We start from the raw sequence: 12,640 nt of genomic DNA, 5'->3' as shown, positions 1-12,640 counted from the left end.
CGTGAGCCACCGCGCCACGACGACCGCGACGCATGTACGCACGCATGTGCGCCTTCCTCTGTCTAACTTTCGCTGTGTACATGTGGATAGGTGGCTGTGAGCGTGAGATGGTTTCGCGGGTAACGGCGAGCGCGCCCTCGCCCTCGCAAGCCCTTAACCTTCGACCGTGGCTTTTTGTTTCGAGGCCACGATACCGTTCTGCCTTGGCCCGATACGCTTCTCCATCGGCAACGACCCCGCCCTGCCGCCAGACCTCATCGAGATTACGCACGACGTGACACTATCTTTCGGATGCTGCTTCAGTTCGTTAGCCTGCGGTTTTGCATGCGATTTTATTTTTGTGTGTCGATTAAAACAGCAGGTGTGCGACGCGCCAGCGTTTTTGCGTTTTTGGGTAGAAGGATGGAGTTTTCCGATTTTTCGCAGTTTCAGAGATCGACGTTTAGGCTTGGTGGAAGGAACAATTTGGTACGTTGCGGTTTTACTTAGTGTCGTCGCAGGGATTCGATGTTTTCTTGGCCACATCATTCGGATTTTTCAACGGGACAACGAGCGCGTGTTCTACTTTAAATTCGGACAGCGTATCACGATAACAGTTTTTGCCGAATCTAACAGCCGACTGGTATACAATGTTTTGAAGTAAGAAGAATCAAGTTGTATCCCGTTTTGTATTCCTTTGCTACGCTCCTCGTTTCCTGTCCACCGTGTACGATGGCAAGGGGTTGATTAATCGTTCGCAGTTGTATTTACTGCTTTCGCGTGGGTCCGTCTGCGAGGAAAAATTCACTGTCCCTCGTAATCCTCCTTTCACGGTTTTCATATCCCTTTAACGCAAAATCGAATTATTTTTAATTGTAACACTTTTGAAATGTACGAGCGAAAATGTTCTTCAACCTTTGTCACTACGCTGCGAATATTTATACATTTATGGAAAATTTGTAAGCGTAAAAACTTACACAAATAATAACATGCGATAATATAAAATAATATTTCTCCATATAAATTCCATCGTTACAGCTTTGTCCATAAAACTATGCACGAGAGGGAACCTCAACTCCAATGACCTTGACCTGCAAAATCCTGAGTAACACGCACTCTGTCCAAGGCCTGGGGTGATCGTGGTTGAAAAGTTAGGTTAGGTTAAATCCTTCAGGATGTACGATCATGGAACCTAATCTGATCTAACCATACCTTACCACTGTTATCATCGCAATCTTACGCACGTGCATATGCAATTTCGTTTTCAACTACGTATATTGTAGTACGCGTAATCTGACAAGTAACATTTATAACTTCATGACTTATCGTCGTAATTTCTCAACCGCGATCGTCCCACGACTCGGGCAAAGTCTACGTTGTTCAAAGATTCTGCCATCTATAAAATATCCAGAATTCAAGAAAATTGCAATGAACGCCTGCTTTTGCGTGCGATCACCAGATATGAAATTGTATGCAAATCCGCGGTGTACGCTGAACCTGGGCAAGAATCGACGCCTGATCACGATCTCGATCGCCAGAGTATCATCCAATTGAAAGTGACGGCGTTCCTCTGTCATGGCCGCGACTCTCCGGTGTGCCGGGGCTCGCATCGCTAACCATAACGAATACAGAGCGGAGGACGAAGAAGAGGAAGGTATCGCGGAACGCGGTGGAAAGGTCGGGGCACATGGTGGCCAGCGACGCGGGGATCGCGTGGCTCGTCCGCGAGGCGATGGACGGCCGCGGAAGGATCAAGCTTAGGAAGCTGTCACGCAGCCGAATGTCGCGAGCCGCCGTTTCCGCTACCAAGCTGAAGCAGTGCGTGAGAAAGCAGCCGACTAAAATAAGGAAATGCATGTGCCTGCCATCCAATTACGCTCTGGTTGAATTCCCCGTAGTCTGGTCCGAGCTTAGGTTTGTTAACTTCCAGCTTTCCCTCTCTTGGCGTGTGTCCTCCGTTCTTTTCGCGTGCTCTGTCATGGGACGTTTCGATTAGACAGATGCAGAGTATAGTTGGACGAGAATGCGAGCAGAATCGACTCGTAAATCGTGCTCGATCGAGGATGAGATTTTAGAAGCTGGATCGTTGGGTGTTTTGTTTGATTTTGCCATTTAATGGTGGAATTATCGAGCTTTCTTTCATATTCTACTTTGATGTAATGTTCGTTGATCGTTGTAATTAAGGTGATACGACTTTAGGATATTTACTAACGTGTAGGTTCAATGACATTTATTGGAAATCTTTAACGTGTTCTACTTCGTTTACGTTATAAAACGTCTATTTTTATCTATACGATGCGAATGAGATAACAGACAGTAAAATAACTAGAAAACGAAAGCAACGAAAAGTATACACACAGTTCTATCTTAATAAAAGTCAACGTTTGTTACAAGTATATATATATCTTCATCAATTTTTAGCAATTACGAAGATATTATTGTTTCGATTGCAACTCCTTTTCATGTTTCATCCATTCATTTTTCCATTAATACGCATCGATATTTCAGAGCAAACCAGCAATTATGCGACGGTGCAATACGATGTGCCACGGGCCACATTTTCCCGGTGCATCGCGCCATTTTATCCGCAGTCAGTCCTTACTTCAAGGCGCTTTTCACCAATAGCCTAAAAGGCGGGAAAACAGAGACGACGGAAGTCGTGATCGATTCGGTTCCTGGAAAAATATTTAGTCTGATCCTTGATTACGCTTACACCGGTACGTGCAACGTAAATGCTGACAATGTCGAGCAGCTTTTGCCACTGGCTGACCAGTTCGAGGTCCTCGGCGTTGTTCAAATCTGCTGTCAGTTTCTTTTACAAGAACTTCGACCGGAAAATTGTCTGGGTTAGTAGGCGAAAATATTTTAATCGAGGAATAATATAGAAAATGATATCGACGATAAATATAGGAAACGATAAATAAGATACTGATTTCTCTAGAATTTTTTAACGAATTTTAATGCGCGGAAGCATACGCAGATATTCTTTGATTAAAAAAGTTTCTTGCTCTCAAGACTTTCTCAAATTTATCAAAATGTTTTTGGTTTTCTATTGGGAAATACTATACAATACTATATAAAAATAGACGACGTATAAATTAGAAAATTACTCATTACATGTTCCATCTATGTTGTACAAATGTTTAAATGTAAACAGTTGAAGTGTAATAAACAATATTCTATAAGCTCCCAAACATTAAATGTTTCTACGTGCCTACGAAGGTTTGTAAATTTACCTTTTTACATATTATATTCGATATAAATTTGTGGCTTTAAAATGAATAACTCTTGAAAATATTTGTAGTTATATGTAACAAGAATTTTCTATCTTATTCTATTAACCATCGTACGTGTATTTTCAATTTAATATTTAAATATTTGGTCAAATATTTTTCCTTCTATTTTATTAAATAGATATTGTATGGATATTAAAAATTTAACGGTTTGCTAGTTAAATCATCGTTAATACCATTTTTCGTGCTTACATCTTCTACCATCGGAAACTACCGCATTGAATATTTTAATAGGGACGCGTTTCTCTCGTTTCACGGTAATTTACTGAAATTTCCACCGGTAGGCATCTTCAAATTCGCTCGCCACTATTTCTGCCGCGACCTGGAAGAGAAGGGCCGGAAATATATTCGCCATCACTTTAAGCGGATACTGCAGGAGAGCCCGGAATTCAAAGAGCTGACGAGCAAAGAACTCGAGGCGATTCTACGCGACGACGAATTGAACGTTAAAAACGAAGAAATAGTTTTCGAGGCCGTTAAAACCTGGATCGAGCATAACGTCGATGAAAGGAGGCCCTATTTGCCTAGGCTCTTGAAATGTATGCGCTACGGTTTGATGAGCTACAACTTCTTTACGAACAATGTTCTCACGTGGAAGATCATCGAGGAGGATGAAGTGAGTGTTCTTTGATCGATCGATCGTTTAAATTTCGAAAGAAACAGGAACCTCTTCTTCTGTTTTTACCGAACCAATGAATTTATTATTTTTGCTTACTTTCTTTTACTTTTCTTATTTTTCTCTCCAGTGATCACTTCTCTTCTTTTCTTTCATTTGCTTAACGAGTTTCACACAAATAAATCCATTGAATATAATCTTATAATCTACATAAGTATAATACGTAACACAGATTTATGTTTCTATTCTTTCCAATACCTTGCGAATTGAGTTTTCATTACTTGTATCCTGTGGTAAAAAATAATTTTTGTAAGAAAAGAATCCATTTCCATGTTGCAAAACTTCACACGTAGAGTTCGAAAATATACTAAACGAACGAAAATAAAGGAAATAAACGATACAAGTGAAGAAGAACCAAATTAATTACGATCATCGAGAACATGAATTCTAAAATACATTCTCGTCCTTTTAAGTCCTGCCAACAAGTGTTAGCTCCCGCTAATCAGTACCTGAAAGAACAAGAAGCGAAACTAGGTAGTGGCGAAATCGATTTAAAGAATCCCCTGGCCAAGCCCCGTATTCCCTATGAAATCTTGTTCGCGATCGGCGGATGGAGCGCCGGTTCCCCAACAAATTTCGTAGAAACCTACGACACGAGGTGCTTGATACTCTCCTCAGACCACAAAACACAGTTTTTCATTACGGTAGAACTTCATTTAGTCGAAGGTTTAGTCGAAGAGAATTTTCATTGATTGAAATTTTAGTCGATTCCTGTCGACTGCTTCTATTTATTTGGATATTCAATAAATAAAAAAAACAACAGACTAATAAGCCACAAGTCATTAAACATACATCTCTGTCGACGAACTATTTGTTTTCCCATGAATTTAGATAAACGGAATTTTCTTGCAATAAAGTAAAATAAAACGCGGAATATCAATCCTTTCGCCGTATAGGAAAGTGACGAAGGAAATAATTACTACGAAATATTCCAAATTCAATATTATATGGATTGGTTATTCCAATTACTCTGATATTTATAGATAACTATAAACGTTTATAATTAACCGATCCTCGCGTTGTCGATTTCGCGGCACGAAAAATCGTGATCGGTCCGAGACTCACACAGGCTACGTGTAATGTGAACTCCAGAGCTGACAGATGGTTTCTATCAGTGAGCACGGACGCCACACCGAGGTCCTATCACGGCCTGTGTACATTGAACAATTTGATCTACATGATCGGCGGGTTCGACGGTAATCAGCACTTCAACACGGTCAGATGCTTCGATCCAGTAACGAGGGAGTGGCGTGAACGAGCCTGCATGTATCACGCGAGGTGTTATGTCAGCGTTTGCACTCATGGTCGGTATCGTTCCCTTCCGTAACTTTTTCAGGACAATGAACCTTGTACAACGATGTACGATACACGAACATAAAGTTTTTCCTTACGTGTTTCGTTGTGTTTCCACGGAATCTACTTTAATATCAGTTTTTTCATAACAAAATGTACCTGCATAAAAATCTGTAGTCTAATTGCTAATTATATCATATAGGCGTACTATAATTCCCAATTATTATTTTTGTAACAGAAATTAATTTTAATGAAAAGCTCTCGATCTTTCTTAACGATCCTTTGATCAATTGCAAAGTACTCTTTTGTAATATCAATTTTGACGATTATATCGTATACGAGTACTATAATTTCAAATTATTATTTTTGTAACAGAAATTAATTTTAATGTAAAGCTTTCGATCTTTCTTAACGATCCTTTGATCAATTGCAAAGTACCCTTTTGTAATATCAATTTTGACGATTATATCGTATACGAGTACTATAATTTCCAATTATTATTTTTGTAACAGAAATTAATTTTAATGAAAAGCTTTCGATCTTTCTTAACGATCCTTTGATCAATTGCAAAGTACCCTTCTGTAATATCAATTTTGACGATTATATCGTATACGAGTACTATAATTTTTAATTAATATTTTTGTAACAGAAATTAATTTTAATGAAAAGCTCTCGATCTTTCTTAACGATCCTTTGATCAATTGCAAAGTACCCTTTTGTAATGTAAATTTTGACGATTATATCATATACGAGTACTATAATTTTCAATTATTATTTTTGTAACAGAAATTAATTTTAATGAAAAGCTTTCGATCTTTCTTAACGATCCTTTGATCAATTGCAAAGTACCCTTTTGTAATATCAATTTTGACGATTATATCGTATACGAGTACTATAATTTCCAATTATTATTTTTGTAACAGAAATCAAGTCGAATGAAAAGCTTCCGGTCTTCTTTAACGATCCTTTGATCAATTGCAAACTACCCTTTTGTAATGTCAATTTTGACGATTATATCATATACGAGTACTATAATTTTTAATTAATATTTTTGTAACAGAAATTAATTTTAATGAAAAGCTTTCGATCTTTCTTAACGACCCTTTGATCAATTGCAAACTACCCTTTTGTAATGTCCATTTTGACGATTATATCATATACGAGTACTATAATTTTTAATTAATATTTTTATAACAGAAATTAATTTTAATGTAAAGCTTTCGATCTTCCTTAACGATCCTTTGATCAATTGCAAAGTACTCTTTTGTAATGTCAATTTTGACGATTATATCGTATACGAGTACTATAATTTCCAATTATTATTTTTGTAACAGAAATTAATTTTAATGATAAGCTTTCGATCTTTCTTAACGATCCTTTGGTTAAGTACAAACCACCCTTTTGTAATATCGATTTTGAAGATCCCAATATTTAGCAAAAGATGAATGTTTCAATGTTAAAATCACCCTATACGATATGACTCATTCTCCATTAGGTGGAAAGATATATGCTCTCGGTGGTTACAATGGTCGCACCAGAATGAGTTCAGGGGAAAGATACGAACCGCAAAGGAACCAATGGGAAATGATACCACCGATGCATCGACAGAGATCGGACGCGAGCGCAGCAGCCTTACAGAACAAGATCTACATCGTAGGCGGTTTCAGTGGTCGCGAAGTTCTGAATTCCGCGGAAGTGTTCGACGTCGAGACTAATCAATGGAGTTACATCCATCCGATGATCAATCCACGATCCGGCGTGTCTTTGGTCGCGTTTCGTGACAGCCTTTATGCCTTGGGTGGCTTCAACGGTTTCATTAGACTTAGCTCTGGTAATCTTATCAATTTTTAATCGATGAAATCTTAAACTTATCTCAAATTCGTACGACTCGTTTATGCTTCACTAGTTTATTCACTGACTTCAGTCACTTGATCTTTTTGATTTTATTTGTTTCTTTCAAACGAAAAAGATATTTTTACAGGGTTGTAATCGTACAATTTGCGATACTTTTAACAAGATCGTAACAATGTAAAGTATCGAACGCGACATGAAGCATTTTAAACGATTTTATCCTCCGATGAAAATTCTTTTAAACACGTAAAAGCTTCAATGGCGCAAGTATGCGACTCGATGTTACAGAAGATCGTTCAATGAACGAATTCTCCTTAATTGCATTAAATTTTCTGCCACGTAAACTTCAAGTCACGAAATGTATAAATCTCATTCGATTGCCTATTACGTAAAGTTGGAATTACGTAGCTTCGTCAGACGAGAAATTTTATTCTCGCAACTGTTTGTTTGTTAAAGAATTTCTGTTTATAATAAACTGCTAAATTCTCAGAATAGTCGGTGGAAATTTGCTGTCTAGTGGCAACCCATTGCGCAGAAATCTGACGCCGCATAGGAATTAATGTTCCTGTTACAATATCGACCCTCTTGATCTTGCAGGGGAGCGTTACAATCCGAATCATTCGGAGGATTGGCACGCGGTTCCAGAGATGTTCAGCCCCCGCAGTAATTTCGCCACGGTCATCCTGGACGACATGATATTCGTCGTCGGTGGTTTCAACGGTAATTTATATCAAATACATATTCTTCGAATTTTTATAATATTATCATTGTATTATATATAAAAGTGTTGATATATGAACGCTCAAAAATATATAAAATTGTTAATCTATAAATTATAAAAATCAATCGTAACATACTGATAATAAAAGTCTTTTATTTATTTATTTCTCTTTCTATTTCGTTAAATCTCGTTAAGGGAACCTATAACGTTATTATTAGACAGTCTTAAACATTCTAGAATTACTTTCGTCAAAATCTAATTCCGACATGATCTACCTATTTATACGAATATGTCTTTTGTTTACAAGGTTCCACGACGATTGCATACGCGGAATGTTACGACGGAGACAGCAACGAATGGTACGACGCGTCGCCGATGAATTTGAATCGAAGTGCCTTGAGTGCGTGCGTTATCGCTGGCCTTGACAATGTGCGCGAGTACTCGTATCATGGCAAAGCGCGAGATCTTGGTCAAGGTTATCAATCTTTATCTTTAATTGACCTTCGAATAAATCAAACTTTTATCAATTCGTTTTATTTCTTTAACTTCTTACTTCTGTTGGTCAACTTCGTTAGCTTAACTTGAAAAATATTTTAACACAGATACACTTTTTTCGAAGGATGATCGTGAATCTGTCTGTCGTCGTGTTTTATCATCGATAATATTAATATTATAAAATTATTAAGTTTCGTGTTAAGGTATGAAACGACGAAGATTATTAATATAGGATGACGAAGAAATGAAAAATTGATATACGTTATACATTGTAAGACTAATTAAATTAATAGTGGTATAGGAAGAAATTTACCTTTTTTAGGTCAAGCCTCGTCGGAAAACCAACAAAAAACTATCCAGGGTGGAGAGGGTGCTGTAGAAACGAACGCAGACATCCCCACCGAAGAGGAGGAAACAGCAAACTTCGATGAACACGTTCAAAGGGATGTCAGCCCTATGAACGAGATGGCTGAAAGTGTCGGCAATTATCTAGGATAATTCAAAGGACACTATACACCAAATTAGATTTTCTAAAGTTTAAAAATGTGAAAAAAGAGATACTTCGTTTGGGGAATGTTTGTTACACGAATACGTGAGATTTTTGTCGCACCATCTTATTGCAAACGATATGGAGAAAATCGTGCAAAAATTACAAATTATGCACGGTATATCACAAAATAGATTAATAAATGACATTTTTTACATTCTATCAAAATACAAAGAAATAAGAATGTAAATGCATGGTGGTACAAGATTCTCAATTATTTGTGAAACAAACAAAAAAAAAAGAAAGTTTTGCGGAAGATGAATTTAGAGAAGTAAAGTAATTAAAAAGAAAATTAGTAGCCAGAACCAGGCGTTTAGAACAAAGAACATGGTAGGTATTTAGAATGTTTCAAGTTGATCCTGTCTTTTTATAGCTCGTTTTACAAAGTAAATTTTCGCGTAAAACGTTTACGCAGGTTTTAATTGCGATTAGGTCTTCCAATTTTTATCGAAAATCGCTATTTTGTAAAGGGTATTATTTTTTCTGCTACGCTATCTTTTTTCTTTTTTTTTTTTTTTGTAGAAGATACTTGCGCCTCGCGAAATTTTTATCGAGTTTCCAGTCCGCAAGGGTCTGCGGATTTTATCGATTTGCGTAATAGCGACTAATTTATGTATTTTATTACGGCTTTAAATATCTTTTCTCTCGTTCAGAATACGATTCTCACGAAGATACACCTGCATGGCTGGTTGTTTCACACGTTTACCAGAATCTTTTTCTTCCCTTTTTTCCTTTCTTTTTTTTTTTTTTTTGAATAATTAGTCAAAATTGTTATTTTTCTATGCGCACGTTTTCCCTGTCCCTGCATGTGTATCTTAACGTAGCACATTCTTTTTGGTCGAGATCCTGATACGCCTTCATCTGTTATTTTAATCGAATAAAAATATACCAATTACGAAACTGTTTTATCTTTCTGTCTTTTATAGATTAACACGAATAATATGAGAATTATCGACATGTTACACGCACGTAACGTAATTCCAAAGCGTTTCAGTTTTATGAAATGTAATTAAAGTTGTAATGTACCGAAATATCCAAGTTGTTGTTTTCGCTAGGTCGATCATAATCTATCAGGGATATGATTCGACATTATTGGACATGGGATGATCACGTCGCGACTCAACTAGCAACATTGCCAAACGAATTAAAAATTCAATGTTCGATCTATAAATTCAGGTAATTCTGGTAAGAACGAAAAGACAAAATTCATTGTAAAACAACATGGAACGATATAGAACAAAAGGATCAAACTATAGAATCGGCGAAAATGACAATAAGACACTGAATCTTTTTTTTTTTTATTAATCTATCTCATTTTTGTATACGTAGATTTATTCACTTTTCATATGCATTCATATATTATGTATAGTGTATACATTGTTGTTACTTGTTCATTGACATTGCGTTACCGCAACTACAAACGTTCTTCATCGATTTAGTTCCCCTCCCTTTATCTCCTTCTACCCTCCTCTCTTTTCTCTATTGTTTTTTATTCACCTCCCCTCCTTCCGCAGTGAACCATTCGATCGACGATCGTTTCGCATTCCAGCGACACTCGAACATATCGTTTCGATTACGACGCTGCTGTTTACGATTGTTCTCGTCCAACGAATACAGCGACGAGATCTATCGAAACGATTCCAACGATCGTGCAATATCCAGAGAAGAAGAATCGCGATCGGTCGGCTGGAAAATACCGTTTTCCATCCAAGTCGCGTACTTCTTTCATTCTCCTTTATTTCTTCTCTCTTTTCTCAATCTGCTCTAACGAACGTTCGCGATTCGTTTTCGCTTCGAAAGAACCCATTCTTCGTTCGAGTTTAGCCGAAATCACGTCGCTAAAAAACGAATACAAAAAGATGAAAAACCGATGACTCGGCGACCACAGCGAAAGGTAAAGGACCAACGCCCCTACAGGGGACAAAGAGAATGTTTTAATCCATTAAGGAGCAAAGTTTCATTAACGCGACATGGCATTTATAATTATTTTTTAATTGATTTACATCATCGAATTCTATCGAATTCACATCGTAACTACGAAAAGGAATTTCAAGAATTTGTTTAACATTATTCTTCCTTTTCTTTTTTCTTCTATCTAATCGAGAAAAATGATTTTTTACTTTGTTCTTTCATTATGTTCATCAATTAACATAGATATGCCTGAATATTCTTTTACGACGTTTACCAAAGTAATTTATTACTTATTTAAAACTTAATTATCTTTCTGAGATTTAAATCTTCGAAAACGTATTGAATCGTAACATAAATTTATCGTATAAAAAGAAAGGCTCCGATACTTGCAGTATCAAAATGGCTCGAATGTAATGGCAGCTAAAAATTGTATTAGTAACAGGCATATCTGAGTTCCAATGATCTTTGAATATCTTCCCATTTCATTAATCTTTACGATGGCCGAGCCAAGAAATTGCGTGGTAGAAACGGTAAAATCGGTAAAAACTTAACATTACAGGGATGTGGGTTAAGAGTACAAAATCGATTGGCGATTAACTAGAACGCGCATTAAACGTACAATTAGACACAACGACGTACAATTGAGCAAACAATAGGACAGCACTGAAAATTCCTTCGACCAGAATCGCATTCGAACTCTTCGCACTATTCAGCTTCGTCGAATCTTTCTATCGCTTTGTGCCGAGTTCGCGACCATTCGCTCTTCCTATCGATCGACAAACAGGGTAGAACGCGTGTTTCGTCGTTCTTCAGGTGGCACGCCTCTTTATTCTCTTCTCGCGTAAACTCGAAGAATTTCTTCGATCGAAGAACAAATTCGAAGTGGCACGATATATCGAAAACACAACGCCGAAAAGATGCGTTGCAAGGACGCAAGAACGAGATCGCGTCGAAGAACGATGGTTCGTGCGATGACACGTTCGAGATATTACAAAGAGATTAGAAAAAGGATATACGTGCGAGTGTGCGACGAACAACGGCTGAGAAATCAACGGGGACGCGCGAGTGGAGAAGAAGCGAAGAGAGAAAAATTGCCTTGTAACAAATTAATTTGGTTCCTTTCTAAGTTCAACTGTACACTCGTCATTTAGAGAAACCATGTTGGTTAATAATTTAATAACCGCATGAACACCTTATGAAGTATTAAGACAAATACGTATCATCTAGAGTAGTAAAATTGAATCTATATTTTGATATCAAATGGAACATCGATTTAAATTAAAAGAATAGAAAAACAACCATTCTCCGACTTTTCAAATGCAAATGCTTCCTCTTCACTCCTAACGCACGCTCGATAATCCGACGATCGTAAGTAACGACAGAGCGTAATGCGTAAAAGAAAAATGAAGAAAAACGATGTGACCTTACGGATGGACAGGAAAAATTCTAAAAACTTTTTTGTGCTTGACAGTTGTTACGAGTGTGAGACTCGGACGAACGAAGACGAATACGAAGATACTGTGGTCCTGAAGAAGCAGTACTCGTTCTAGAATTCCGATGAACCGTATAGCAACACATCGCGCGACGCGGAACGTGTACAACGTTACACGATTTTTCGCGAGTACGCGCAACGTTTTTCTTTCTTTTTTTTTTTTTTTTATTTTCTTTACGATGTAAACGGCTTACACGACAATCTCATGGGTAAACGTTTATATTGGGCGCAGTGGGTTTACACTTAACGATATTACAAGAAGAATCGCCGTACGACATTGCAATTTTCCTTTACTACGTGCATAGAAAGTCATGTAAAAATTGTTTACAAATAATGCTCTGTAAATTGTTTTCAACGTGTCCAGATTTTAATTGTACGTTAG

The 12,640-nt window shown here is 37.2% G+C and overlaps 3 protein-coding genes across 3 annotated transcripts in view; 1 reads left to right on the top strand and 2 right to left on the bottom strand.

The window, feature by feature from the left end:
* Positions 1 to 12,640, bottom strand: part of LOC138178765 (alcohol dehydrogenase 2) — a 319,787-nt gene that overhangs the window by 18,487 nt on the left and 288,660 nt on the right. The gene's annotated exons all lie outside the window — the stretch shown is intronic.
* LOC138178761 (15-hydroxyprostaglandin dehydrogenase [NAD(+)]-like) overlaps positions 1 to 12,640 on the bottom strand; it is a 154,549-nt gene that overhangs the window by 23,306 nt on the left and 118,603 nt on the right. The gene's annotated exons all lie outside the window — the stretch shown is intronic.
* LOC138178764 (kelch-like protein 10) lies at positions 33 to 9,990 on the top strand. The gene is made up of 9 exons (XM_069110984.1): positions 33 to 1,893; positions 2,488 to 2,825; positions 3,557 to 3,888; positions 4,362 to 4,546; positions 5,041 to 5,252; positions 6,737 to 7,072; positions 7,690 to 7,812; positions 8,121 to 8,288; positions 8,631 to 9,990. Exons 1-9 carry the CDS (start codon positions 1,667 to 1,669, stop codon positions 8,804 to 8,806), a joined length of 2,097 nt encoding a protein of 698 aa, XP_068967085.1. The 5' UTR covers positions 33 to 1,666; the 3' UTR covers positions 8,807 to 9,990.

Source organism: Bombus flavifrons, chromosome 4 (genome assembly GCF_040668555.2).
Source record: "Bombus flavifrons isolate JBK064 chromosome 4, iyBomFlav1_principal, whole genome shotgun sequence".
Taxonomy (NCBI): Eukaryota; Metazoa; Arthropoda; class Insecta; order Hymenoptera; family Apidae; genus Bombus; species Bombus flavifrons.
Note: the sequence above shows the minus strand (reverse complement) of the source record. Positions and strands in the feature narration are given on the sequence as shown.

Excerpts from the sequence above, each read along its gene's own strand:
- LOC138178764 (XM_069110984.1), top strand. The coding sequence starts at position 1,667 with ATGGTGGCCAGCGACGCGGGGATCGCGTGGCTCGTCCGCGAGGCGATG. Across the intron at positions 4,547-5,040 it reads GTAGAAACCTACGACACGAG|AGCTGACAGATGGTTTCTAT; the intron begins GTGCTTGATACT and ends TGTGAACTCCAG. Across the intron at positions 7,813-8,120 it reads CGTCGTCGGTGGTTTCAACG|GTTCCACGACGATTGCATAC; the intron begins GTAATTTATATC and ends TTTGTTTACAAG.